This window comes from Phaethon aethereus (assembly GCF_964289735.1).
Source record: "Phaethon aethereus genome assembly, chromosome: 1".
In the NCBI taxonomy this organism is placed as follows: Eukaryota; Metazoa; Chordata; class Aves; order Phaethontiformes; family Phaethontidae; genus Phaethon; species Phaethon aethereus.
In genome coordinates this window covers 40,513,355-40,541,073 of record NC_138575.1, presented here as the reverse complement: position 1 = coordinate 40,541,073, position 27,719 = coordinate 40,513,355, and the positions used below count along the sequence as shown (strand labels likewise).

At 42.2% G+C, this 27,719-nt stretch overlaps 2 protein-coding genes across 2 annotated transcripts in view; one reads left to right on the top strand and one right to left on the bottom strand.

Moving 5' to 3' along the window:
- Positions 1-5,758, top strand: part of CPM (carboxypeptidase M) — a gene marked incomplete at its 3' end in the record, with an annotated part of 35,646 nt that extends 29,888 nt beyond the window's left edge. Inside the window, exons 4-9 of the mRNA XM_082012606.1 lie at positions 1,079-1,251; positions 2,538-2,722; positions 2,948-3,118; positions 3,426-3,578; positions 4,628-4,776; positions 5,525-5,758. Of these exons, the coding sequence (XP_081868732.1) occupies positions 1,079-1,251; positions 2,538-2,722; positions 2,948-3,118; positions 3,426-3,578; positions 4,628-4,776; positions 5,525-5,758 (1,065 nt within the window). The remainder of the gene's footprint in view (positions 1-1,078; positions 1,252-2,537; positions 2,723-2,947; positions 3,119-3,425; positions 3,579-4,627; positions 4,777-5,524) is intronic.
- A 7,341-nt stretch (positions 5,759-13,099) lies between these two features.
- MDM2 (MDM2 proto-oncogene) lies at positions 13,100-25,698 on the bottom strand (the record flags this gene model as incomplete). Its single annotated transcript, XM_081996488.1, has 10 exons — positions 13,100-13,669; positions 15,185-15,262; positions 17,311-17,466; positions 18,399-18,559; positions 21,075-21,168; positions 21,318-21,385; positions 22,697-22,746; positions 22,905-23,038; positions 23,407-23,481; positions 25,630-25,698. 10 exons carry the CDS (start codon positions 25,696-25,698, stop codon positions 13,100-13,102), a joined length of 1,455 nt encoding a protein of 484 aa, XP_081852614.1.
- Between the last annotated feature and the right edge of the window lie 2,021 nt (positions 25,699-27,719).

Genomic DNA, 27,719 nt, shown 5'->3' with positions numbered 1-27,719 from the left:
GCGATAAATTATCTCCAGAGCATATCTAGTTGCAAGTCTTGATTTGTTCCCATCCCAGTCAGGGCTTAGGAACCCTACAGCGCAGGTCACAGTGCTGTAGAAAGTGCTCCTGCAAAGTATGGTCCAGTGAACACTGTACTAGTGGCTTCTGGAGTAGAATAGGACTGTTCTTAACTCACTGGAGCCAGAACTTGCTGCTATTTTGGTTGCAATCTGATAGAGTAGACCAAAGGGAGATGTCCTGCCAGCTTTCACAGCCTGTACAAACTTACATGAGCAAAAATACATATTTAGCTTTTTCTCTGCCACTGCCTTTCCTTCGTCCAAAGGCTGCATCCGAATGATCTTTCCATCTGTTTTTCTAAGGATGTGTGTATACCTGTTTAATTTCTCCAGTGCCTGTGTTCCTGGCATTGAAGTGCTGTAACAGAGCACAGAACAGAAGCGAGGCTTCTCTTCTCCCTGTATTGGGAGTCAGCCTCTCTTGGGCCTGTATTAAAGTTGACTTCCCAGAAAAAGGGATCAACAAGAAAAAATAAATCTGCTCTGTAGTATCCTGGAAAACGTGACAGGAGTCTCCTTCCTTTCTTCTGAACTATCACTGCCAAGTGGCGATGCACAGCACTGACGCTTATGTGCGGGGGCCAGGGTCCCTCGGGCATCAGCACAGAGCTGACTCTACAGTGCAACCGAGAGAACGCAGCGCTGTGTCTCCAAGCACACGTGGTCTTTAACAGGCAGCCTGTGCGGTTTTAGTTTTTGATAAGGCTATGCCTTACCCATGCAGGGCTTAAGCAGTGCAGCTGACACAGTTTCCCATTACAGAAAAAGCTCTGATTGATCTGGCTTTAAAACCCTTGTAAAAACCTTCAGTGACTTCTTTTATCTATGTATACTTAGGGGAGTGCATGAAACAAAGGAGTGTTGGCCAGAATACTCTTGTATGTCTGTGTAATCCAGTAAGAAAAACCTGTAAGTGTAAGGTGGTGGGTCTTTTTTTTTCTTTCTTTCTTTCTTTCTTTCTTTCTTTTTTCCTTCCATAGCAGACTTAAAATAAAATCTCTGCTTCTTTATACAGACTGTTGGGAGAGAAATCCTGCTCCATTTGATAGACTTCCTGGTGACCAGCTATAGACGTGACCCAGTTATTACCCGGTTGCTTAATAATACCCGGATTCATATCATGCCAACAATGAACCCTGATGGATTTGAAGCTACAAAAGTGCCTGATTGTTATTACTCACGAGGAAGGTAAGAGTGGCTTTGGGGGGTGGGAGTAGGTAAAGGAAATGGGTAGGGAGTAATAATTGGAGATAGCCAAGAGACTGAATCACACTCGGTGGAGAGGAGAGCCTAGAGGATGTGTTAGCGCTAATTTTGGCCTGTGCTGTTCTGAAGTCGGCACTGTTATGGCATAGAGTTTTTGGAAGACTGAGTCAGACGTGTGTTTATATGCTAGAGAAATTGGTCAGAATGGTGTAATGACCTAACCTTTTAGGCAGCAGACCCAGATTGTGAATAGAAGCACAACTACCAGTTTAGACCTTTAGGGTGCTACAAAAAAAGAAGGAAAACTCCACCCACGGGGATGTATTTTAATTGGAGAATGCTGTAACCCTTCTTAATGAGAAAAAGGTGTGCCTAAGCTTGTTGAATGGACTTTTAGAAGTGTGTCCAAAGATCACGTTGAATGCAGATCTAGCAAGAGGGAGGAGTTACGCAAGCAGAGCTTGCGTATAGTAGGTGCTGTGCTAATATTAGCACTAAGAAAAAAACTTACGCGGTTCTCTTGGATCACTGGCCATGGCAATGTCAGAAACAAGTGAAAAAGTAGTTTAGGTAGTTTAGTCCTCTAGGTCACCTGTGTAGGTCCTCCTTTTTATTAGGAAAGAAATTTATTCCTCAGCAAATAGATAGGACTTTTATGGAAGGTAGTATTTTTTTATGCCCTCACTGTCAAATAGACAGAGTTTGAATTTAAAAATTAATACAGCTGATGCTAAATACCCTCTCTACTCTCTGTACTGACCCGCCTGAGTGACAAAGGAAGAAAGCATTTGCACAAGCTGGACATTCAGGTACTGGGGGAAGATGATACATCCTGTCTTTGAGTCAATTTTTTTGCTCTGTGTTCAAAATGGCAGCAGTACAAGGGACACAGCCATCCAGTAGTTACCTTGGTCTTCTGTACAAGTGTGAAAAACACATACAGAAGGACAACGTCCTCCGTATCTGGCTTAGGTTTTTCTAATTCATGTATGTGTAGGTGTGTACATGCTATAGGCATGTTAAATATTATTCATTGTTTCCACCTGAAATACAATAGAAGAATAGTTTTATTGTATCCTATGAAAATTCCAGTGCTGCCAGAAAGCAGACTAAAGTCCATCTTCTTAAAGCTTGAGAAGATTTGCAATGGTCATCTTGCCTGTTTCCTGAAGACACTAGCATGCCACAGATCTTAAGTACCGGGAGGCTGGCAATGTGGAAGTGTCTATAGGCAAAACCACAACAGGAATGTCTTCTCTCTTTCTAAGGTACAATAAGAATGGAGAAGATCTGAACAGAAATTTTCCTGATGCCTTTGAAAATAACAACGCTAGCATTCAGCCAGAGACTCAAGCAGTAATGAACTGGATAAAAAATGAAACATTTGTTCTTTCAGCAAACTTGCATGGGGGTGCCCTGGTTGCCAGTTACACCTTTGATAACGGTAACTCAGGTAAGCTAATAAACTTTTTTCTCCACAGCTGATTCAGTTTAGGAACATTAGCTGTTCCAGAGCAACATTTATACGGGTTTCTGCAAGGGTTTTTTTCCAGCTTTTGAACTGGAATGGGCAGACTTTGATAAACCTGGTCCAAATTCACTGCCCGGTACGCCTATTTTGGGAGGTGTTTATCCTGTATGTAAGCCAGCACTGTGTGATCTACCCTTTATCCTGCAGTTACCGGCTCTTTGAAAGGCTATAGCAGGTCTCCAGATGACGATGTCTTTATTCACCTGGCGAAAACCTATTCTTTCAATCATGCCAGCATGTACAAAGGGACTGGCTGTGGCAACAGACAAACCTTTCCAGAAGGCATTACCAACGGCTATTCTTGGTACCAGCTGGAAGGTAAGAGTGTTGGTGGCATTTGTTTCAGCTGCTTCAGATATGAAGTTCTCGCTTTCTCCTGCCACCTTTTGATGATGAAAGGACTGGGATTTTGCCCAGAGTAGAGGGTTGAGGAGGGGAGTAAGCCAATGCGTTCATGTGCATTCTCTGAGCAGGACATGGGTGTTTGCAGACAAATAATTTGTCTGATTTACTTTTCTTACAGGCATGAGGCAAGTACCAACATTTTTAACTCTCCTGTTTTTTTCTAGCTTGAACCTGGTGCTTCTTTGCAGCTGAACACTGTTTGGTTTATTTCACTTTTTAGGTGGAATGCAAGATTACAACTATGTCTGGGGACAATGTTTTGAAATTACATTGGAGCTGTCCTGCTGTAAATATCCTCCAGCAGACCAGCTGGAAAAGTTCTGGCGAGACAACAAAGTTGCTCTGATTGAATATATAAAGCAAGTACATCTAGGTGGGTATGTGAACGAGGAAGGGAGCTAAAGCTGAGGCTGGGCCAGTGGGCAAAGTGGGAGCCCTTCAGCAGCCTGGGTCAGCGTCAGAGCTCACAGGTGAGGAGCTCTGGCGTCAACTTAGGAGCCAGCGCTTTCAGGGAAGGATCTGAATAGCAAGTGCTACAAGGCCGGGGATGGGTGAGGGATGAGAACAGGGAGGTGTGTCAGGTGTGGGGCGATGGGCACTGCTCCAGCAGTGCAAGGGGCTTAACATGTGTCAAGGCAGGGGACAGGCCCCTGGGGCCATCTTACCATACAGCCCACGCAGGGAGCCCGCTTTCCTGAGCTGCCTCGGGGCCGTTGTCCATTTCAGAGGGCTCCGCGTGTGTGTGCAGGTGCACAGTGTTTCATGGGTCTTTGCTGCCTGGATTTGGTGTTTTTGTAAGGCCTTTCCAGGTGTGATCTTGACTTTGCAGTTGCAAGAGCAAACTGCTGCTTAAGGAGGCAGTGGTGCTTGAGGAGAAGTTGAAGGGTTTGCATAAATTGTTGCTCATCTTGCACTTTGTTGCCCAGAATGTCTGGCTGCTGTTTTATCCTTGCTTAATGCCAGCACTGCCCTTACGGTGGTGTGTGAGGACTTAAGGAAACTACTTCATAATCAGACATTGTTGGTATTCTGCCACTGGGAGGTACTAGATAAGAGGCTGTCTGACTTATTTTAGATTTTAAAAAAGGGGGGGAAAAAAAACCCCAATAATGAAGATTGAAACCTGTCAGTAAAAGACACCTACAATAAGTATATAGGATGCTTTCAGCAAATGAGTTTTAGAAGTAGAGATTACAACGCTGCTTTCTAACTTAATGGGAGGGTAAACTATTCAACAACAAGAAAGGATTTTCTATTTTAATTCCCTTCAGTAAGATGGAAGTGACTAGTGATACTAAATGTGCTCAAAATGACTGAAATAGCCTTTGAGTGCAGCCAGCAACGAATAATCTGACTTTCTCAGAGAGGGAGGCTCACCACAGTTATGGGTTGCAATCTTTCTCTCCTCTCCCCTTTTCATAGGTGTCAAGGGTCAAGTGACTGATAAGAACGGGAATCCTATTCCCAACGCCATCGTGGAAGCCAAAGGAAGGCCTCATGTCTGCCCTTACCGAACAAATGAACAAGGGGAGTACTTTCTTCTCCTTTTGCCTGGGACATACGTGATCAATGTAAGTGTGCGGCCTTATTAAATTGTTGTTTCTAATTGCATCGAGTTCCTAAGCACTGCATCCTTACAGATGAATGAGCTCAAGTCATATACAGGATCTGTAAAGACTCCTTAGCAGATTTAAAAGAAAATAGTATTTTAAAACATGAGTCAGCAGAAAGGAACTGTTTCGATGCAGTAAGATCTCGAGTCCCCAGAATGTCTAGACATAAGCACTCATCTGACCTGGGTGGTGGAGCCAGCTGGGATGAGTGTCCCGACCACGGTGACGCTAGCTTGAGGTGTTTTGAAACAAACCCCAAAGCTCTTGAAGGGCGAGGAGGTGGCGGCTGGGATCCATGTAGCCCCAGGCAGCGCAGGGTTGACAACGCCACCAGTGACAGTTATTTCCTTGGGTGGAAATGGCTTCTACTGTCAGTAGCTGGTATTAGAGAACACGTACGCAGCGTAGGCCCTGCCTGCTGCCAGCTGAGGGCTTATGCTTAAGCATAACTGCAGGATTCCCTCTCTGGTACCGCATGTGGTGCAGCCCCATTATAAATAGTCTGTTTTCCTCTCAGGGTCTTCTGGGGTTTAGTCTTACTGCTGTAATGTGGAACACTTTGCTCTTTTCTCATTCTGTGTTCTCAAATTTCTGTTTAGAACACTTTTCCTGTACATTGAAAGTGTAAATAAGCACATTAGACAATGATTGTTTCATAGCTGAACTCGATGTTTCACACCAAGAAATCCTTCCTGTTTGCCCCTAGGCTACTGTCCCGGGATTTAAATCGATGCTGAAGACAGTGGAAATACCTGACAATACGGGTAACTTCAGTGCTTTGAAACATGACTTCTCTTTCTCGGAAGTCCCTATCAGATCAGGAGCTGCTTCGTGTCCCAAAACTCCCCTCTACCATGAGCTCCAACAGGCTTCAGCTGTGGTAAAACCAACTCCACATATCTTGGTTTTAATGACCGTTATTCTTGCCCTTTTCAAATAAAGCCAGGCATGATGTGAGATGGCACGGCAAAATATTCCTTCTCAAATGTGGCTTTTTGGTCAAGGAATTGTATGTGCAAAAGAATGTTTGTTTTTTATAAACCAAATTCTCAGATTTACAATCAATCAATCCATCATGTTTATTGTATTTTGTAAAATACTGGCTTGACAATTGAATGTTTTACTTTAGTTATGACTATCATATTTTTCTACATAAGTATTTTACTCTAAAAAAGTTCTGTGCAGCCTATGGAGGTATCTGTCTGCAGGGTTTTGATGCAGAAGTACAAGGCACATTCTGAAGAATTTGCCTGAGTTCAACAAAGTCTAGGATTGTACTGCAGATGTTTTGTGCAAAGTCAGGTTCCTCATTGAACCAGCCTTATGTGCTTACAGTTGTGTGGCAATTAGCTCAATCCTAATTTCTCACAATAAAGCCATTGCTATAAAATGAGGAATGGCATTTTTATGTATGTTCTTTCTTACCTGGACAGATGAGACTGCACAGGGCTGAAATAAGGTAAAGACCAGCAGCACGGACACATTGTAAGATAAGACAGACATGAAGTGTAAGATCTCCCCAAAGGGCCGTGTTGCTGAAAGCCTGATGCTAATCTATGCCATCAGGCAAAAGAGAGTAATGTGGGTCTCTGAAAACGGTGTTCCCCTAAGACAGAGTTGTTGAAAACAATGCGGTGACGGTCAGCGGCAGCTGTACACTGTTGCGGGTGTCCGTTTACTGAGTTCAGCATGGAACAGAACCATGTACACTTCAGAATTGTTGAATCCGCATGGTTCTAGCAATGGCTTTAGATTGCTTAAGGACGTTTCACAGCCCTGCTACTACCTGGTTTGGGCCAAGGCTGGCAGGCACGCTCAAGCAGGACGCAAACCAGACCCTGGTTTTGGTGACGGCTGAACCACCCGTGCTCCCCAGCTGGACTCTACTGCATGCAGAATGAACAGGTGCAAGTCATTGCTGGGGCCCTTTGAAGCTGTCCAATAAACTCAAAATTTATCACAAAAAGCCAGGATGTACCCTCTCCTGTGTTTAACACTTTAGCTGCCCATCGTTTTCTGAAGTTGGCAATACTAATTTTCTAATTAGTATTAATTTTTCTAATGTCTTTCTCTCAACTGCTGGGGGACTGTTTACCAGTCAGAGGAGTAAAGAATTATCTAGTAATCCCTCACTCGGTTCCCATTCTGTCACTCACAGCAAGATGAACTAGAGCCCCTTGCAGTTTAAAATCCCCCAAAAGCATGAACTCTGAGAAGTCCGTGGCCCAGCAGCTCAGCAAGGGCAGAGAATTAAAAACTGTATGAAAATCAAGTAGCAGAACTTTCAACAATCAAGTCCTTGACATGAAAAAGGAACATCACAGATTATATAAACAAATCTTTATTTAAAGCTTTTAAATGGAACATACTATTTCATTTCCTCAGAAAAGGAAAAACTGGAAACCAAAAGACAAACACAGTACACATGAAAATCCTTCTCATAAATGGATCTATACGCTGTATATTTATTTGCATGTTAATAGTTACCAACTGTGGTACTATGTGCACTGGGTATCTAGAAGGTACACACCATGACAAGTTCTGGAAAATGTGATCATCAGTAGTGGCAGAATTGCATAGTTAGTTAAATTCACTATAAACTGGTCTGTTTAATAGTCATTCCAGCTATGTGTAGTCAGACAACTAAGACTCTGCTTTTGGAAAAGCTATGTGGTATTTTAGTTATTATGTAATCGTTGTGCTGACAGCCATTAATTTAGCTCAAAAACAAGAACTGTCCTTTAGAAGTCAGGCTGCTAAGTTAAGGCAACATCTACTGAAAAGGGGAGACAACACCTTTTTAAGTATCATCAACAAATTTTACATGTCGGAGATTAGATAGATAGATACACACACACTACAGAGAGGCATTCACTTAACCTTTTAGTGCATCTGTACTAAAAAGCACACATTAGTTGGTTAAAAGCAACCATTTTTAATGTTCACCAAGTGCAATCCATTGTTAAAAGGTACCTTAAAGCCAGGTTTTTGTGGCAGGGGGCATTATTTTTTGCTTTACATTGCTTGCGCAACTTTTAATCAACACGTAACTTAAAGTAAGACTTTGCTTGAGGTATGAATGAGCTGGAAAAGTTCTGTTAGGCAGGAGGTAACACCCCGGAACAGAGGGGTTACCTGCCAGCCAGGACAGCCAAAGCTCTAAGGAAGCGCTGACCTGCAGGAGTTGGATGTACAAGAATGCAGGGGGCACAAATTAAGAGTACAAACATGCTACATAACACGCTTTATGACATACATAGGTGACCCTACCGCCACTCAAGTCCTGCATCCACCTGCCGGCACCATGCCAGACCAGGAGAGCAGCCGGTGGAGCTCAGGGCAGGTATGAGCACTGCCCTGCCACGAGCCCCGTGCACCCGCTCACCGCTCTCTCCCAGCGTGAAGCACCACAGCAGCGAATGTCCCTCTTCAGGCTGCACAGCGAAGTGCCGTACCTTCCTGGGGTAACTGCGCCCTGCCCTATGCGTGGCAAGTTAACGGGCTGAACAAATTAACTAACTGCTTTAAAATCATAAATTCTGCTGCTGAAATTACACCCTGACACAACAGCAGCATTAAATAACAACGGGAAATAAGAGTTTTTCACCTGTGTATTAATCCTGTTTATTCACTTCAGTTTATTCAGTTTCATTATGCCTCTAATAATTTTCTAATCTCCCTCTTGTAAGAACACAATTTTCAGGAATGATTACTCTTGTTGACACCTTGTGCAAGAATCAGGAATCGTTTTTCCCTCATATTAAAGGAGCAAAATCTGCCTAAAGTCTTGCCTGTGGCTTCATACCCACGGACAGGCATTTCAGAAAGTGACATTTAAACAATTTTACAGCCAACAGAACCCAGTGATAAACTGTACCAGGCTGTTACAACAACCGTAACGTTTCCCATCAATTCAAATTTTGTAGCACTTTCCTCCTTTCCAATCAACCTGCTGACTGCAGCAGCTGCCACAGCCCCTGCGTGGTAAGGCACGGCACACCTTTCTTCCGCCGTGCTCACTGCAAACATAAGCGACCAGCATTCCAGGAGTGCTGCTCAACAGAAAGCCTAATCTTTGCTGATTTTTCATGCTGCAATCCAGCTACTTCTGCTTCAGAGATTTTTGAAGGACTAAAGCAAAGCAGCAAACTCCGTAACTAATAAATCTTAAGTGAAGAAGCAGTATTAAAGGTTCTCAAATATTTTAATATTCAAAGCTTCAAGCATTTTTGAGAAAGTCAGACACTAAAACAAAGCGATTTTGCCACCTGCCTCGAGTACTTCACTTTGCGCTTCGCCTCCTTGGGGTGAGAGCTGAATTTCAATACTAATAAATAGCTACATAGCGAAAGTCGTATCTGATCAAAAAGTGGGTTTATTATACTTTATAAAACAAGAATAAATGCGAGTTCCTGTAGCATTTGCACATAGCTACCATCTACCTTATGTGCACAAAGGAACAGACTGAGACAATTATTGAAAGTTGTGCACTGTCACATTTTGTCAGCATTGGACCATGTGTTCAAAGGCAAAAGCAACTCCGACCCGTTGCAAACCAACCTGGAAGCCTCTCACCCCCTCACCGCATCTTCCAGATCGTCACCTCCAATGTCACCAGCAGAACCAAGCAGTCAGTCAACTTCTTGGCTATACTCAGGGATGCAAAAGCATTCCAAGGAAAATACCACCATCAAAACATTTTCACTCTGCTAACACTGCACCAGCCTCCACCTCTATTTAGTCGATGTTGTTCAGGTTCAATGCATAAGTTGTTTTAAGAAAAGGAAAAAAAAAAAGAAATCAAAGCCATAAATCTTCCTATGCCCCTCTTACTCTGCATATAATCTCATTATTTCTCTCTATTTTAATGCTACAATTTCTTAAATATTGTTCTTGTGACTGTGATTTACCAAGTATGCATATTTATGTATCTACACACGTACCAATAGACTAATTCAATAAATTAAAGCTCAAAACACTAACTGTAAGCACAAGAATATTTACAAACTGCAATAAATTAAAGATTAAAATCCGTACGATACTAAATATGGATCTCCAAGACCTCACCAAGTTAAGAACAATTCCAGACTTTTGTGCTAAAATTTTGCCACCACCTGAGGCCAGAAACACATTTACAGACCAGAAAAAACAGAGCTATCACCATGAGGCTGGTCACCACTTACCCCACAGATGCCGAGTGGCAGACCCATGGATTTTGGGCTGAAGACCCCAGGGTGGGGCTGCAGCACTGCTACGTACACACCCCCCAAACCCCAGGAGCCCACTTGCCTGACGGCATCTCCTACAGGGACCAGACTAGACACCGACACTCATCACTCCCTCATTTATAAGGCATGCTGGGGGGGAGCAGGAGGTGGGTAGAACCCCAAACCAACCAAACCCTAGCGTTTTACCAGAAGTTATTAATACTAAGCCACAAAATATAATTCAGAACAAAGACTGACTCTGACACAGCAGTTTGGCCATAGATGCAGAAATCAAAATTATTTCCTCAGTATCATACGGAGCGAAGGGTATTTCCAGGGCTATCCTCTGTAACAGAAGACATGCCAGGGAAGATACAACTTTAGATCATAAAAGGGAAAATTCATTACGCTGTATGCTCTTATCTTTTGCCAAAGCATAAAGTATTAGGCAGATGAAACTGTTTTTGAAGAAAAATCCCAGAGCTGCATGGTTGTGAACAGCACGGATCATTGCTCTGGCCATACCTGCCTTTCTGAGAGCTGAAGGGTGTTTTGTTTTGCTTTTTAAACATGGAGGTCACTTAAGGGGAGCGGAAGAGAATGTCAAGAGCAGGATGGTACAACCCAATCTGCAGGAATGGAGTAAGAGCAGCTGCTCTCCCAGGACTGCAGCCCTGCAGCTACCACAGCAACCGTGGAGGAGGTATTGCGCTGAAAAAGCGTAACGTCTAGGAGGCAACATAACAGACGAAGTTTTTTAAGTACAGTCCCCATGTTATCAATGCTCCTCCCAAATATGCACCTCTGCAAGTTCTCTCTCGGCTGCAGATTCCAGACACGACATGACTGCTATTTGGTTCCGACCTGGAAGTGCAATGGAAGAGCCTCTGCAAGCTTCCCTGCACTTAAGTTTATCAAATAAAAAATTAAGAAATAGAAACAGGAAGCAGTGTGAATTAAGGCAGGAAACCATCTATTAGAAGCACCTCTACTTGAAAAATTTTATTATCTGCCCCTAGGCCTTCTCTATCCTGGCCTGAAGGACTACCAAACCCCATGAAAGGTTACTGCTGACCACAGAATTTCAAGAACTTCCAGCTACCTGCTGCTGCTTTATAAATTCTAAGGGGCAAGGAACTTGCAAGTCAGAAGTTGAAGAAATGCATACAACTAGGGGTTACATTTTGTTTAGCTGAAATGAATTATGTTAAAACTTGAGAGATACCAGTATCTTTTAGTAGTATTTTTCAAAAATGAGCTCCAATGTACGAACGAAACATGACTGATCCCGGTCATTCAGCCTTTACCTACAAAGGTATCTCTTTGCAGGCAAGTAAGCGCCACGGGTGTACCGAGCCTCTCCTGTACAGCTCTGCGTCCTTTCCCTAGGTACTTCCTCCTATTCCAGGTGTCTGCAGCCCCAGTTTACAGACACTTTATACCAGAATAACTTTTTGACTCCACCATGAAGGTAATTACATCAGGACAAGTCTTTGTGCTAGCACACAGGCGTCAGGCAGTTTCGTACTAGTGGGGGTAAGCAAGCTGTGTGACCTTGGCCTGCAGGGTGGTAATGCGGCACGACTCCTGCATTTAGGCTACGTCTCTGTTCCTGGCACTCCCTTGATGCTGAAACTACTGATTTGCCATCCTCTGTTGGGCAGATGATCAGCAACTACCTGCAAAATTAAAAGGTCCTAAAACCATGCAACTCCTCTTGTAATCTGGTTTTCCAAAGGAATAAATACAATTTACTGGTACAGAAAATCTGCATCTGAAAAACAGCTTAGATGAGTAACCCAACTCTACCCTGAAGACACCTGAGCTTACAAGAAAAGACTCATATTACCTACTCTGAACGCACCACAGAACTGCATCAGTTAGTAGACTCCTTAGTAAGTTTCACAAAGTTTTTAAACATGGAGGAGTTTTTAAACTTTGACAAAGTACAGTGAGGAGACAAGAGCCAGCAGCGGTAAAGGACAGGTCCAATGAGACCAATTTTGAGTTGGCTAAACACCTTGCAACAGATTTTCACAATTCTTGCGACACAAACAGTGTAAGTTGGAAAGACTACTAAATTTAAAGAATGTCTATGTGAACGATAACAACACAGCTTATTTGTTTCTGCAGATGGAGGCGGACTTTTCTTTTTCTTTACTATTTTTATTCAAGTGAATATAGTGATCAAGCTGCATGCTATACGGCTGAAGTCAAACATAAGTGCAGAAAAAGATGACAACTGACCTCTAAAATTACCTGACTTGGTATTACATAGCATCTCCTTCATTTATCTTGCCTGTTCTTTTCTCACACTCCTAAAATAATAAGCGCGACAGTACAGACCTCCAAACGCACAAAGTGTTTTAAAAAGCTGGTTTCTCAGGATGTTTAAGAGAACTGGAATAAACGCCTTGTCAGGACACACAGCCCTGAAGTTTACAATGTACATTATAAAAAACACCCAGTACCCTTTTCTATTTCCAAAACCTTAAATGCAATTTTCTATCGCATCTTCCCCCACTTTCTGGTAAGATCTCCCCCCTAATTTGGTTACTTGGAGAAATTTGCATTTGGGGAATGAGAGAGACAAGATTCTCATTATTGACTTTATTGACTTATTCAGAGGGTTCTGATTGAGCCTGGTGTCTTCAACCAGGCAACAGATACTGGAATCTGGAGAATCTTCTACCTTCTTAAGGGGAGGAACTCACATTAACAAACTCTTCAACATGTCTCGCCTCTCATAATCACTGAATTTGGGTTTTTAACACGTGTATTTAATCCAGTAAAACAAATATCACTAACTGGTATGGAACATAAAACACTTGGAGATGCAGAGAGTTTACAGGAATTGGTTCTTTCTGTTGAGAGGGATTTAAAATCTTCAAGTTGACTTACAAATATTAGGCTAACCTCTTAACAGCTCCAGTGCATTCATTTCAGCAATTACTTTTCATACCAAATGTAAAGAGATCCAAAATATTAATTTTCCAATAAGCATAAAAAAATAGTTTCTTACTCTCTTAACCAGTTTATGAAGTTTCTTTTTCTGCTTTCCAGTCAACATCCATCTAACTAAAATAAGTTAATACAATCATTTGTATGGGCTGTCTGCACACCGGACAGGGCTTGTTCCTCTTCTTAAGTTTTCTCGCGCATGTAAAACATGACATGAGGTGTCCCGTTTTGCCATGTACTATGCAGCCATTTTTAGGTCTGCTCTGACATATAACACAGGGCTCTATGCTGGAAACAGGCAGACTGGATTCCATGCTTTCCTCTTTGTCTTGCACTTCTCTCTTCTCAGGCTCCTTATAGTCCTCCTGACTGCTACAAAACATGCTGCTCGATGTCGATGGCTGAGAATAATCTTCACTCTCCTGGGACTCAGAAATTTGTACTGCTTTATCCTCGTTCTCCTCTACAGATGGTTCTTTATCTTCAGTCATTTTCACTTTCTTGCAGTCAGGAACATCAAAACCTTCTTCAGACTCTAGGGGGAAAGAACTTTCTGATTTGCTCTTTAACAATTTGTCACTCTTTTCATCTGGAAGCCAGTCCTCACGAAGGGCCCAGCATCTGTGGCAATGTCGTGGAAGCGGAGGATTCATTTCGCTACATTCAGGACACTTCCAATAATCCTTTAGTGAATTAAAGGTTGGAACAGCTTAAGCTACTTGGAATGCTTACAACTGAAGTATTCAGAGATTATAAACAATTTATTACTGCCCAAAAAATAATTATCTTGAGCTATCGACTTGTTTATAATTTAAAAATTCCATTCAGTGTTTGGCCCCATTTTACAAGTCTAGATTAACGAGTTTTTAAAATCGAGACTGCTGATTTTCTTTCTTTTTGCAGTAGATTTGTGAAATAAAAAAAAGAGGTAGAACAATCATGATTTATTATTTCTTACGCAAAATTGAAGAAACCAGACCAAAAAAGTCTTCAAAGAACCTCCTGAAAAACTTCTTTCTCAGAAAGTGGCCACCATTCCCGTTATTTTCAACAACGGACTTCCAAAATGGAAACTATTCAAGATTGAAGGGACACTTAACCTGTGGGATGCTAAGCTGTTGGTGTGCACAATGGCCAGATGAGGGCACTCTGACACAATAGTATTAGATAGTAGAAGCCATCGGCCATTTAATTAAAAAAAAAAAAAGGCTGCATCACTGTCTCCGAGGTTACTCCATATGCTACACTGAATATAAGCCACTATCGCATTAAAAATACATTTCCTTTTTAAAGATAAGTCCCCTTTTTAGTAATAACGCATGTCATAAGGGGAATAAAAAAAAGAAACAAACCAAAACTTATTTAGGAGATTCAAAGCGCTTTCTTATTCGAGTCCTGCATAACATCAGTGACATCAAAAGCTTAAGAGACCAATTTTAGTTCCTAAAAATAACATAGAAACATGTTTTTCCACACATAAGTAGTGCTATGTTTTCAGATGGTGGCTAGCCCTGTGTTTTACACGCATAGTAAAGCCCCTCAGCTCGAGAAACCATAAAGGGACTAGAACACTTCTGACTGTTTTGAACACCAAAAATGTAACAAAAATTAAAAGATACGCTGCTTTTTAATTCTAGTGTGTGCTTTTTTCACATGTCTGCATACTTTGGCTCAACCCCCTGAATTTCTTCCCATGCTTCAAGAATGGTCTCTCAGAATTTAGAAAAAGCCTCAAAATCTATTAATTTTACAGTGCTGTTCTGAAAACATGTTTGCCTTCACATCTGTATGCTACAGATTCCTTAATTCAGGTTGGACAATACAACTAGATATTACAATTTATAGGAAGAGTTTTTTTAAATATACATGACTAAGTTTGGGGTTTTTTTGCATTTTGTGCAAAAAGTCAGATTTTGGCTCCTAAAATATTTCCTTCCATTAAGTCAGTGAAACCATAAGTTAGTGTGTTTGTTTTTGCTTAAATGGATTAGGAATTTAAACAAACAAACAAAAAAATCAAGGTTCCTCAATAATCACATGTTCAATAATTAAAACAGTGTCTTGGAATCTTCAAGCATACAAGAAGCTGATTTAATTATTTAAAAATCACTGGTAGCAATAGAATTCATCTATATGCCTTGATCTACTTTGTCAGTTCACCCAACTTATGAAGTTCTGCCAGTCAAGTTTTTACTCACAGCTAGAGAAATCTCTGGATCTTCATCAAATGAATCAGCATCACTATCTTCATCCTGGTAAATAGTCAGCTGATATACCTGGTTGAAATAAAAAAAAAACTATTGATGCAACTGGTTTTTGGCATTCAATTAAAAATCTGGTAAGATTTTTAATCTGACAGATTTTCTGATAGACTTTTAATCAAATGCAGTAACGCATGTACACTCATAGAATCATAGAACAGTTTGGGTTGGAAGGGACTTTTAAAGGCCATCTAGTCCAACTGCCCTGCAATAAGCAGGGACATCTTCAACCAGATCAGGTTGCTCAGAGCCCCGTCCCACCTGACCTGGAATGTTTCCAGGGATGGGGCATCTCCCACCTCTCTGTGCAACCTGTGCCAGTGTTTCACCATCCTCACTGTGAAAAATTTCTTCCTTAGATCCAAGTCTGAATCTACCCTCTTTTACTTCAAAACCATTATCCATTGTCTTACGACAGCAGGCCCTGCTAAGAAGCCTGTCCCCATCTTTCTTATAGGCCCCCTTGAACTACTGGAAGGCTGCAAGGTGTCCCCAGAGCCTTCTCTTCTCAGACTGAACAACCCCAACTTTCTCAGCCTGTCCTCATAGGAGAGGTGTTCCATCCTGTTAATTTACATTAGCAAGTAACTCCACAAAATTTGATGACTGGTTTGGAGGAAAAGATTTCTGCTCACATTTGTAACACAAGAGTTTGAAGAAAAATGTAGACTACACAGATAGAAGGTACCACTTTCTAGAACAGAGGTGATCCTTTCGCTCCGCTCAGCGCTGATGAGGCCACACCTGGAGCACTGTGCCCAGCTCTGGGCTCCCCAGTACATGAGAGGTATGGAGCTACTGGAGAGAGTCCAGCGAAGGGCCACCAAGACGATTATGGGATTGGAGGAGCTCTCACATGAGGCTGAGAGAGCTGCAACTGTTCAGCCTAGAGAAGGCTCAAGGGAGACCTTATGAGTGTGCATAAATACCTGAAAGGAGGGTGTAGGAAAGATGGAGCCAGGCTCTTTTCAGTGGTGTCCAGCAACAGGACAAGAGGCAACTGGCTCAAATTAAAACACAGGAGGTTCTGTCTGAACATCAGGAGACACTTTTTTTACTGTGAGGGTGATCGAGCACTGGCACAGGTTGCCCTGAGCAGCTGTGGAGCCTCCACCCTCAGAGATATTGAAAAGTCATCAGGACATGGCCCGGGACAATCAGCTCTGCCTGAGGTGGATAAGATGACTTCCAGAAGCCCCTTCCAACCTCAACCATTCTGCAATTCTCCACACTGCTGTTGGAGCAGGGACACATCTCCAGCCTTTCTTTCCCCAAATCACCGTCTTATCTCAGGGTGCAGCTCCGCAGCAGCATTATAACCGGTTGTACATCAGTAGTCAGTCCTATTCAGCCTCTCAAGTATCACAATCATCTATGTCCCTGGCAAATTCTGCCTCTGGTACTTACCCAATCTTGCCATGAGCTAATTCACCTCTTTGAGGTAACAGAAAACTAACCCAGAAAAAAAAAAATAAAAAAAAATTTCCCATTTCATTCCTAACACCCCAGATATCTAGAGCTCTTTAATATGATGGTAACCACAATTTTACTGTCTTCTTGCTTCCTAATGAAAATTTCTAAAATTGTGTTTCAGCATCTCTATGAACCATTTATATTCATGAAGGCAAATGATTCAGAAATATCCCTTTGCAAACAGTTACCAGAGAAGTTCTCCTTCTGTATGAAAAGTGTTGTCAAAGCTCACACATACTTCTATAATTAAAAATGTAGAAACAAACTGAAGTACATGTGCTGCCACCAACCCCAACAGCTAGTCAGTGAAGTTAAATGGACTTTTCCAGACTGTCAAAAGTTTGTTTCAGAGCCTACGGAAAGCCTTAGCACTGTTCTGGTTGCTGCCTGGTGGGTGTATAATGATGACCCAACTGCACAGACATGTAATTTCATTTAATGAACGACTGGGTGCAGTTTGTGACATAGCACACGCAGTCCTGAAATAAACCTGAAGTTACTACTTCTTGTTGGAATCTCAGCGTGAAGTATTCCTGTTAAGTTTCCTTCCCCCTCCCTCAGTCAAAAATACCCCAAACAAAAATACATACCTCATCATCTTCATCTGTGAGCTCCTGTCCTTCTTCATTATGGCTGTAATCTTCTGAATAAATAGACTCAACTTCAAACTCTACACTGAACTGGTCTGAAACAGAACTGTGGTCAAGCCAATCAGAGTTTTCGCTTAATGAACTGGCATCAAGATCCTGAAAAAAAGTCAAGAAAGAAAGTACACACTCAACTTCACTAGTCCATATCTATAACCATTACTGTTAAGATGGCTCTTAAGATAAAACCAAACTACTCAGTTTAATTAACTATGGAAGAAGTGAGACCAGCTGCTGTTAGATAGAGCTTCTTTTATGGGATAAATGAATCATAGGTAGGTCAAAATAGAGGCTGCAGTCAACCTACAGCCAGCTTGAAAACTGTTGCTACTATTTCACAAAGGCTATCGTAGAGTGAAAGAACAGATGCAAGAAGATGCCGTCTTTTGGCTGCATGTCATTAAATTCCCTATTCTCATCAACTTTGTTAACCTTGAGACAGTAGATAAATAATTATAAAATACCATGACAGAAAATACAGTAGTAGTTCTGTCAATTAAGAATACAGTATATGACTAGGAATACTGTTAGTTTCCCAGCCACAGATACTTTGCCTCAAGTGTTTGCTGAAAACAACAATAAAAAACAGTAAAAGCCTGGAAAATGAATACAGCATTATCATCAGGGCAGTACTATGTACAATTACAGAGGCTGTACCAGAACTACCAGAAGCACTATTCTGAATTACGGAGCATCTGTGACTGCTTTTCTTCTCTTAGCCTTCTAAGAAACTTATTTAAAACACAAAATATATCTCAGTTTTTTTTCAATACTGCGCCAAGCAGTAAGAATCTGTTTTTTAAAAGAATGTTCACAGTTATATTTTTTAAAATTTCACTTCAGCTTTGTCAGCAGGTCTACAAAAGATGCCACTCCACCCACACACCGATTTTTCTTTCGGCGTCTTTTCCCTCCTCAGACACCACTGAAGGCACTGCTGCTTTTAATTAAGAACATGATGTTTTAAGATGCATATTTGTACTTGTGGTATCTGCAAAATTTGTACTACGAAAATATGTATTTTGACTTACAGGAATGGAAAGAGAATCTGTTGAATCACTGCTATTGCTTCTTTCACGGCACAGACCACTGACTACACACCATGAGAGACTTTCATCAAACGTCAATGAAATGCTGTCTGACTTGTGTCGTTTTCTTCTGTCACTGTGCAGATCATCTGAAGAATTTTCTTCTGGGCACATTCAAGAATTTTTATTATTCAAAAACATCTATGCAATATGCAGTTTTGAATAGATTATTTTATGGGGGAAAACAGTAAAGGCACCAAAAACTTTTTTAAATAAGACATAGTAACACTGAGAAACATTGAAAGTGTGAAACATTCCCAAAGCGAGTATTTTGGGGGCTGGCTTTCCCCACTTGTCCCATCAGTACAGCTTGTAAATGGCGGTCTTCACATGCAGGAAATAATTGCAAATTTGGAAGCATTTTTACTCCACTTTTGCTCCATATATGACGCATTAAACCCCTTCTAATTTTAAGGAATACAGTTAGGATCTTAATTGTCCTAGCTCCCTCTACAGTCAGTAGACAGGCAGGCACTTTCAGAGGGCTTCTGAGGCCATCCCAGAATTTGCAGGGAGACAGAGCAACTAGCTCCCATGTCACATGCAGACAAAGGACCTCATGCTAGGCAAGGTAAGTTCAGGTTCAAGTTTCAGATACCTCAACAAATGTATAAGCTAATAGTTGGACTGTATGTATTCACTCAACAGGATTTTTGTAACAAACAGTTACGACTTTCACCACACACTGGCAAGAAAATCTTGAAGGCATACTATGTAAAAACTGAACCCTGAAAGCATTGCTTTAAGTTGTGCTTATTAAATATGATTAGTTTGAAGGCAAAAAGACAATGCTTTTTAAATACATCACATTTTGAAACAACCACCTACAGCAGCATAAGGAGTAGGGGGACAGCATTTTAGGGGTAGGTGAGTCAAAATTCAGCTCCACTGACTTTTAGAGTGTTTGGTAAGAAACTGTTCTATTTAAAAAGGCATTGCAAAGTCAGTATGTAAGTGCAGTGGAGTGAAAACTCCCGAAGAGGCCTAACAACTTGGTTCAGCAGACCTCTTAAGAAGAGCCTGCTGCCCTCCTAACAGGTGCCTTTTGCACCCACCCTCTATTGCCCAGCTTCTCCCTTGCCTTGCAAAACACACCCTGACAATCCACGAGTCTTCAAGTCTTGAATCTTTCATTGTAAAAGAAAAGAGAACAAAACACTTGTACATACTTTGAGACTTCTCTTACTTTCCCTTGGTGCTTCTTGGCTCAGCCCCTCTCTTTTCTTTTTCCGCCCTGAGAGCCCCACCAATTTTGGTGCCCCCAGGCCCAAGGGTTGCTCCTGTCCATCGTTGTCCTCATTTAGTTGTCATGGCTCCATGCCGTACTGATACTGTATCACCACAAGGTTTCTATACACTATATAAGCGGCTCCAAAGGAGCCGCTACCATCCCAATTTAACAAGAATAGTGGTTTAAAAGGAAGATTTCCTATAAATTAGAAAAAAAGTGTATATAAAAACACTATATTAAAAGAACTTTTAAGGTTGTAACAAACTAATAAACGGATGCAAAGACAAGAGTTAATAATCAAACCTACAATAAGTAAGCACAACACAGAACCTTATGCACTGTGTCATGCCTAAATATTACAGGTTATGATGTTTAACCGAGACTTTCCATCCTTTCACCAGTTTTTGTTACAACATTAAAATGTTCTTTTAATTTAGTGCAAACCGCTCAGCAACGCAGCACAGTTTTTGGACTGACTAACATTAACAGTGGCCTACGATGAACACAAAAAAAAAAACCAACCCCAAAAAACCAAACAACTGAGGAACTGAAAAATGTTCCCAAGCAACCAAAGAAAAGAAAATTATATGCAGTGGCAGAAGGTTATCACTGCCCAGGTAATTACAACTGTCAAGCCACAAGGTGACAGAAGTAAGTGATGGAACAAACTAACGTAAGAAATTCCACAGAATAGTATTTAAGTAGAACCGTAGAGAACACTTCCATTGAGAAATCTGAAGTTATTCAGGTTTATGCTGACCAGCTTGTTATTTGCTAATTACTGGAAGAAACATTCCACATTTTGAAAATGTATTTGCCAGTGATTATTGAATTGCCACAGTAAAGAGAAAGAGGAGACAAATACGATGCTGAAGTCACCGGACTTTTTAAAAAGTGCTTAAGAAACAGTCAGGTACCTAAATATATGTAAAATCATCCCATGTTACTACTAGACCTTTGATGTCTTTGACACCAATTGAAATCCAATGAAAACTGCTTTTCAAGAGTAAACAAAATGTAAAATTTTGTGGCTGTCTACAGAGGGAACTGAAATTATTTTGACTACATCAGTCTATTACAAACAAAAGTGTTCTCATCATGAAGACAACAAGATTAAGTCCCACTGATATGAACAAGTTTAACAGATCTGTGGAACAAGTTATTCCATCATCTTACTAACAGTTCTAGAGATCTGAACTGTAACATCATATTGGAGCAACGCAAAGACTTGTGTATTTCTTCCAGACGGAACATTTTGTTTTAGATAAGCAGAGAAACACAAATAGTATTTCACAGCATCTTTCAAAGTCAGTAAGGCAACAGAACGTACTTTTTTCCCCCTAAGTGGCCAAGCTACTAAATGTTCTGCATCATAAATCTGCACATACCAGATTCACTGTGTGTTCTCCTCCTAGAAGACGTAGTTGGTCTGGAAGTCACGTTTGATGAAGTCTGCTTCTCTTCTAACTCTTGCATAGACTCCTAGTTAACAGAAATACCGAGTACGCCTGAGCATGAATACGAGGTAGAAGGCTAGAATCAACTAATTGCATCTAAACTATTGACACTATCACGCAAAACTAAATAGAATTTACATCTCAAAACATTGTGGGGGGTGGAGGGGAAGTCACCTTTAGAACATTTTCTTCTTCAAGCTGAAATCTGGCATCATCCTCAGGTGTGTCAGGAAGCGTAGAGTCTGAAATCAAACCGAAAAAAAAAGCTAATACAGCACAACAGAAAAAGTCAATTTCAGGCTCAACAGCATTAGAGTAAAAGCAAGGGAGAAAAGTTAATGGCACACAGCATTTACAAAGCACATTCTAAACAGAACTTACAATCCGGACATTTTGCAACAATGGAAAAAAACAGCCCATTCCTTCGCTTTTCAGGTGTGTGCAGCACCTTCCCTGTAACATTACTGAAGTGGGAAAGTGGGGAGGAAGAATAAATCTCAACTGCAAAGTAGCTCAGAATTTTATTATAAATGCCTTCAGATGAAGGCTGTGCATTAGCTGGGATTCTGCAGATATGAAAGAACACAGGCAGGAAATATTTTACACTTCTTCCTTTCCAAAGTATGTTTTACTAGCTATCATCTTATGGGAACACAGAATTTAAAAGATATTAAATAGAAGAAAAATTAACTGTTGTTAATTATATATGCTTACTACCAGACAGACCCTGAATTAAGAAATTATCTTTCAAGAAAAGAATTTAAAAGATAATTTAATTTTGCAAGCATAACAACAAGGGATACGACAGAGAGCATGTTTCCCATCTTCAGCAGCTGAACACTCGCCTTTAGGAAGAATCAGAATCAAAGGGTGTCTCAATATGGATTTAGAAACCAATTTACAAAATGGCTTCCATTGTTTAACTTCTGGTTCACTCCTTGTATTAGACAAAAGTTACAGCTATGTTGAGCATTTTCATACTGCAGGAAAGATGACTGTATGTAACAATTCTCCATTTATGGAGGGGCTATCCACAAAGTTCGCACAAAGCTACTTTTTTAAGTATACAGACCTTTTAATAGAGGACTCAGCATAGCTGAGGGTACAGCTGAGGGTGACCAGTTCTAAATGTACTACATACATTTTTGAGAATTAAAACAGAACACTAACAGAAAGAATAAAAAGCATTTACTTTTTCTGCAATTTTTTATATTAAAAATGTTTATGTTGTTGAGGGCTTTATCTGTAAGAAATATAAGCAAACTACTAATTTTTCAATTTAGTCCTCTTTGTGTTCAGCTCTGATTGTGCTCGTTCTGGTTCTAGTCTGAATTACCCAAATGCTGATTTTAGGTTTTTTTCTCACCCAGGAGAAACAGTGTTTGCTTTCATTCACTATTTGTGATCGCTCTGGACAGTAGTGTGTAAAGCCAAACAGCTAATTATGGAGAGATCGATGTTATCTGATCACTACATGCAAGATGCATTAAATGTAAATTACATTTTCCCTACTACTATTTCCCAAAATAAAAGGTCCTCCCAAACTAGCTTACCTTGTTGATTGATTGCTATCAGATTTCTGGAAATCATTGAATACAGTCTCCTTAGATGGGGATAAAGAAAGAGATGTTGCAAGTTAGCTACATGTAATTATAAAAGATAGCTTACCATCACTGAAGATGCAAAGAGTTAAAAAAGGCCATACGCATTATGTTCTCCATTATTTCACAACCAGACTCTCAGAAAAGAATCCCATTTTACCTGTGTTCTTTTACTGAAAAGCTTGTTACTCCAAATAAATCCCCCAGGAGATCATTTGCACAGTGTACAATATGTTGCTGTTTTTCATCATATAATTGTTTAGACATAATATATTGTCCAAGATAGAATATTACCTGTAAAATAAATGACATACAGAGACATTAAATACACAGGTTACGTTGTCTCAAGTGTAAGAGAAAATACATTAAATTCATTGAAATTAGCTGTTCTGACTTTGATTGCCTAAAAATCCTGTTGAACTGTGATTTTTATCTACCATTCCCCAAGTACTCTGCTATTCTACTGACCACTAGATACTTTTGTTCAGATTTTGAGAAACTTGCTAAACACCACCTAACAAGTCAGCAGGAGAATAAAACATTACCTTGTCTCAATATCGTTCAGATAAGCTGTGAACTACACTGCCCCCCATTCACCCAAAATAAAAGAATAATCTATCTGCATTCACTGTAATCTACTGTTAGTGATTGAAAGTTCTCACCTCCTTCATAGTAAAAGTGTCCTTTTCTGCACCAGCTATCTTTAACAACTTCAACAATAGTGGCTTTGGTTTAACCTGTGTGGGGAAGAAGAAAAAGAACAGCATGCACCAATTATTCACCAAACAAAACACTACTTATGCAGGTTGGCTGCCTCCTCCTGTATTGATCTGATACACAAATACACAACTACATGAAAACCTATCCACATCCAAGTTTTTTACTCTGCAAAGTTAAACTTAAAAGAAAATAACACCAAGCCAATCATACTAAACTTCTGATACACCGTACATCTTAGCTCAAACCCCAATCTTTCACTGGTTACACAGATTCCTCGATTTGAGCCACAGGATTCATTTGGTGGCTCCGAGCGCAGGGCTGGGTCCTGAGGTATTCAACTTAACTCCTTTAGTCATTAGGGTGACTCCCAAAGGGGAGGGAGGAAGGCAAACGGACCTTTGCGACTGTCAGGTCCAGAGTGCAAGTCGCAAAGCATAGGTCCACCTCTTTCCTAGTATCTTCCTGTGACAGTTTCCGGGGCTGCGGTTTTGCATTTGCCAGCTGGGCTGCTTTACCTCTGAAGACTTTTCTTAGCTGGGGTAAAGGCAGCCGGTCCTTTCCATCCTATTTCAATCACTCCTACCTCCTTATTTCACTCCGCAACGGCCTCCCACCTGCTATGCCAGCAGACTTAAATCTGCAGCTGGTCTACGACAATTTCTGAAGTAGAAGAAGGAAAAGGTTTTTAAAAAATAAGAATAGCTTTCCCTCTCCTTCCCCCCAACCCCGCCTTCTGGACAGACTAGTGTCCTGACCCCACTCACTGCACTGCTCCACCAGCAACAGTGCCAGTACCAGTGCAGATGAGAACAAGCTGCAAGGGCTGCCACAACTGCAAGGAAAATGCCCATGGAGCCACTGACAGTTCCAGTGCAGTATATCCCAGTATTGCCACTTTAACAACAGCATCACCGTTCTAAGAACAGACTAGTATTTACCTATCCTAACATATTACCTAAAATAAGAAAAAATATATAAAAAAGAAACTTCATAGGAAAGCGTGAATAAAATATCAGACAAGGAATAAACGCCTAAGGGGTGTGGAGGGAGCTTCCCTACATTCAATTTCTAAATATCTGCTAAAACCAATGTTAAGTTTTAATGCATTAACAAGAGATGAGTTGCAGGAATCACACATAATGAAAATAATAAACAAGCTCGTGGCCGTTAAATGTCTATTCCCCCCTTCCTAAGTGCTGAATTATTTAGAGCACGCAGCATATATTAGTGTTTCATAAAGGAAGCAAACAGTAACTTATTGAATGACAGCTGAGCATATAGGAAAGTACAGTTTCAGATCTTCGAATCCACAACTAGCTCTCTGGGTTCTGATCCTTTTACTCCCCAGCCCTCTCTCCCCGACTACTGCAAGTATGCAGTTCTTCCGCCATGCAGATCTGACAGCAGACGGTAGCAACACATTACGACTTCAAAAAATAAGAAACAAACCGGAAAAAAACAAAACAAAACTTTCAACAGTCTGCTGTTCTCTTACTTCGCTTTTTTGAAGTTCTGCTATCAGTCTGCACTTTACTCTTCTACAAAAAGTAATGCAGTTCAACCGTCATTACACACATGCCGTTTTTAACTTGCACCTCAGATACAACACATAGGCTTCCATCCTCAGGAAAACTTACACAGAAAGCCAGGACAGCAGTAACTGTCACTGTATCATGGAAAGCCTGGATATGCAAAGCCATAAACACAAATGAAGACTCTTACTAAAATTTACTTATGAAATCCAATAGAGGTTAAAGTGAAAATACCAAGTTCAAAAGCCTTCAGTTGTAACAAGATTATCTCACAGTGTTAAATTTTGCACAACATAGATGTTCCGTAACTCTTCAGTTACAAACTGTTAACAATTTCCAACACGAAACATTTACCATGATCAAGTCGGACCATAAAATCCTTTTTATTAAAAGAAAGCAACCTGACCATTAAAGGTCTCCAGGAAACATGAGGCTAGAGTTAAACCATCACCCTCTCAACCACGAATGAGAAAAGTTTGCTTCACAACTACACGATCAAAGAGACCTCATCTTCACCTGATTTCCTGGCTTTTCTCTAACCATCGCTCACTGAGCAAAGCGGCCCCTCTGAATTAGCAGATAAGAATTCTGGAAAAAGCATGAAAAACTCGCGCGTGCAACAGAGCTACTGACCAGCGCCTCTTGCTCCGAAGCGGTAACAGAAGAGGCATCCGTAAGGGAGGACATCTTGGTATTGCACATTTGCCTGCAATTAAAGGGAGAACCACCTCAAAACGTGGAACACATTTGCACAACCCCGGCTTCTCCCCGCCCCCGCCCCGCGCGGAAACACCACAGGGCGAGCGCAGGTCCACGCTGCTACACCCCGGAGGTGCCCACTCACCTCGGTGCGCCCCCGTCCAGCCCACACGCCGGGCTCCGGCAGCGGGTATCTGAGACGAGTCGGGCCGGGCCAGGCCTTATATAGCGCTGCCAAGAGGAGGCAAGTCGGGGCTTAGCTCTTCCGCCGGCCGCTGCCCGACATGCCTGAGCATGACCAGGAGCGGCGGCGCTGCCCGGTTACCACGGGGGGCAGGCGGCGGCCGACGCTGACTCACCGCGGCCGCCAGACGTGGGGGGTGGTGGAGCGGAGCGGCGGCGGGGTGAAACAGCGTCTCCGCGCCCCCTCCCCTGATGCCCCGCCGGCGTCGCTCCGCCGGTGGGCGGAAGCCGCGGGTCTCGTCTCAGCGCCGCGCCCGGAGAGAGAGGCCCCGCCGCGCTTTCAGCCGCCCCTCCCCCAGCACCGAGGCTGCCACGCGCGAAAAGCGAGCCCCGAGCGACCCCTAAGCCCCTGCCCCCGAGCGAGCCGGGAATCCCCACGCACCACCAGCCGCGCTCGCTCCGCTGCCGGGCCCGCGGCGGGCGGAGGACCGCGGGCCCTAGCAGGCCGCAGCGCGCTGCGCCCCCAACGCCGCCATTTTAGCCACCGCACCGCGCGGGCCGCTGCTCTGTCCAGCGCCCCCTAACGGGCTCGGGGCAACGCCCGCGCCGCGCGCAGGCAGCGGGGCAACGGCAGCGAGGTAACGGCTGTAGAGCGCCGCGCGCCAGGCTGGCGCGACGCCTCTCCCACGGGCGGCTGGCGGACCGGGCTGACCCTCCGTCCCCGGGGCGTTAGGGGATGGAGGGCCAGAGCCCGGGCGCGCGGCGTCGGGCGGAACAGAAAAGCGGTCCCCGGGCTGAGGGACAAGAAGGCGAAGGCCTGGCAGCTGCAGGCGCTATGAGACCCGCCCCGGAGGGCTGCGGGAAGCGGGAGGCTGGGGCTTGTGTTTGTGCTTTGCCGGCGGCTTTTTCTTTTCTCGCCTGCGTCCCTCCTCTTCTACTCCATTGTCCCTTTTATCCCTTCCCGACTGTGTTTACGGCCACTCCACAAAAACCGTCTGGTTGTGGTAAACAAAACATGTTGTAGCTTGTGGATATGAAGCATTGAGGAGACAGAGCTGGTATAGCAGGGTTTGTTGCTAACTGCGAGCATAAAAGTATGAATGTTGCCTACAGAGCCTCACTTTACTAAAAATTTTAAAAAATCTGTTGATGTTGAACATCTGTCTGACTTCCCCTCAGACACATCCGGCAGTTTTGAGGCGCGGCCCTGCCCTCATGGGGTGAGGCCGTGCAGCCCTCTGGCCTGTGGCAGCCCTCTGCGGCCCCATTTCATGAACACCAGTTCTGAAACATCAGGCCTTATTCGGGGATAAACAGCCTTAAGACTTCTAATTGGCAACCTATACTTCCGTAAATCCAGCTGCAGAAGGTGTTAGTGATAGAAAACTTCATTACGTCAATTTATTTTGAGGTTAATAAAAGGCAGAGGCTTTGCTCATAGTCCACATGAATTCAGAGGCACGACAATAAAATTGTTGCTTGTCTGGCTAACAGGTAATGACACCTTTGGATACTAGTTTGATTTGCAACGCCCATTTGTGTCTTTTAAGTTGGTTTTTTTCCACTATTGATACTTAGGAGAGAAAACTAGGAGAAAACTTTACATCCGTAGAGAATTGGATGCCATCATATTGTCCTTTATTCCTGTCCTCTCGCATTCTATAATTTGAGTATCTCTTAATTGTAGGGTATTTGGAAGTATGTTAGTTTGATAGGTACTTAGTAATTGCTACACTTCAACTAGAAGTGGTTAGTTTTCAGTCTGACTCCCTTTTCTAATTCTCAGTTTTTTTCTTTGCCCATGGTGACATTTTAAAATTATCTTTGAATAGTAAAAAGAT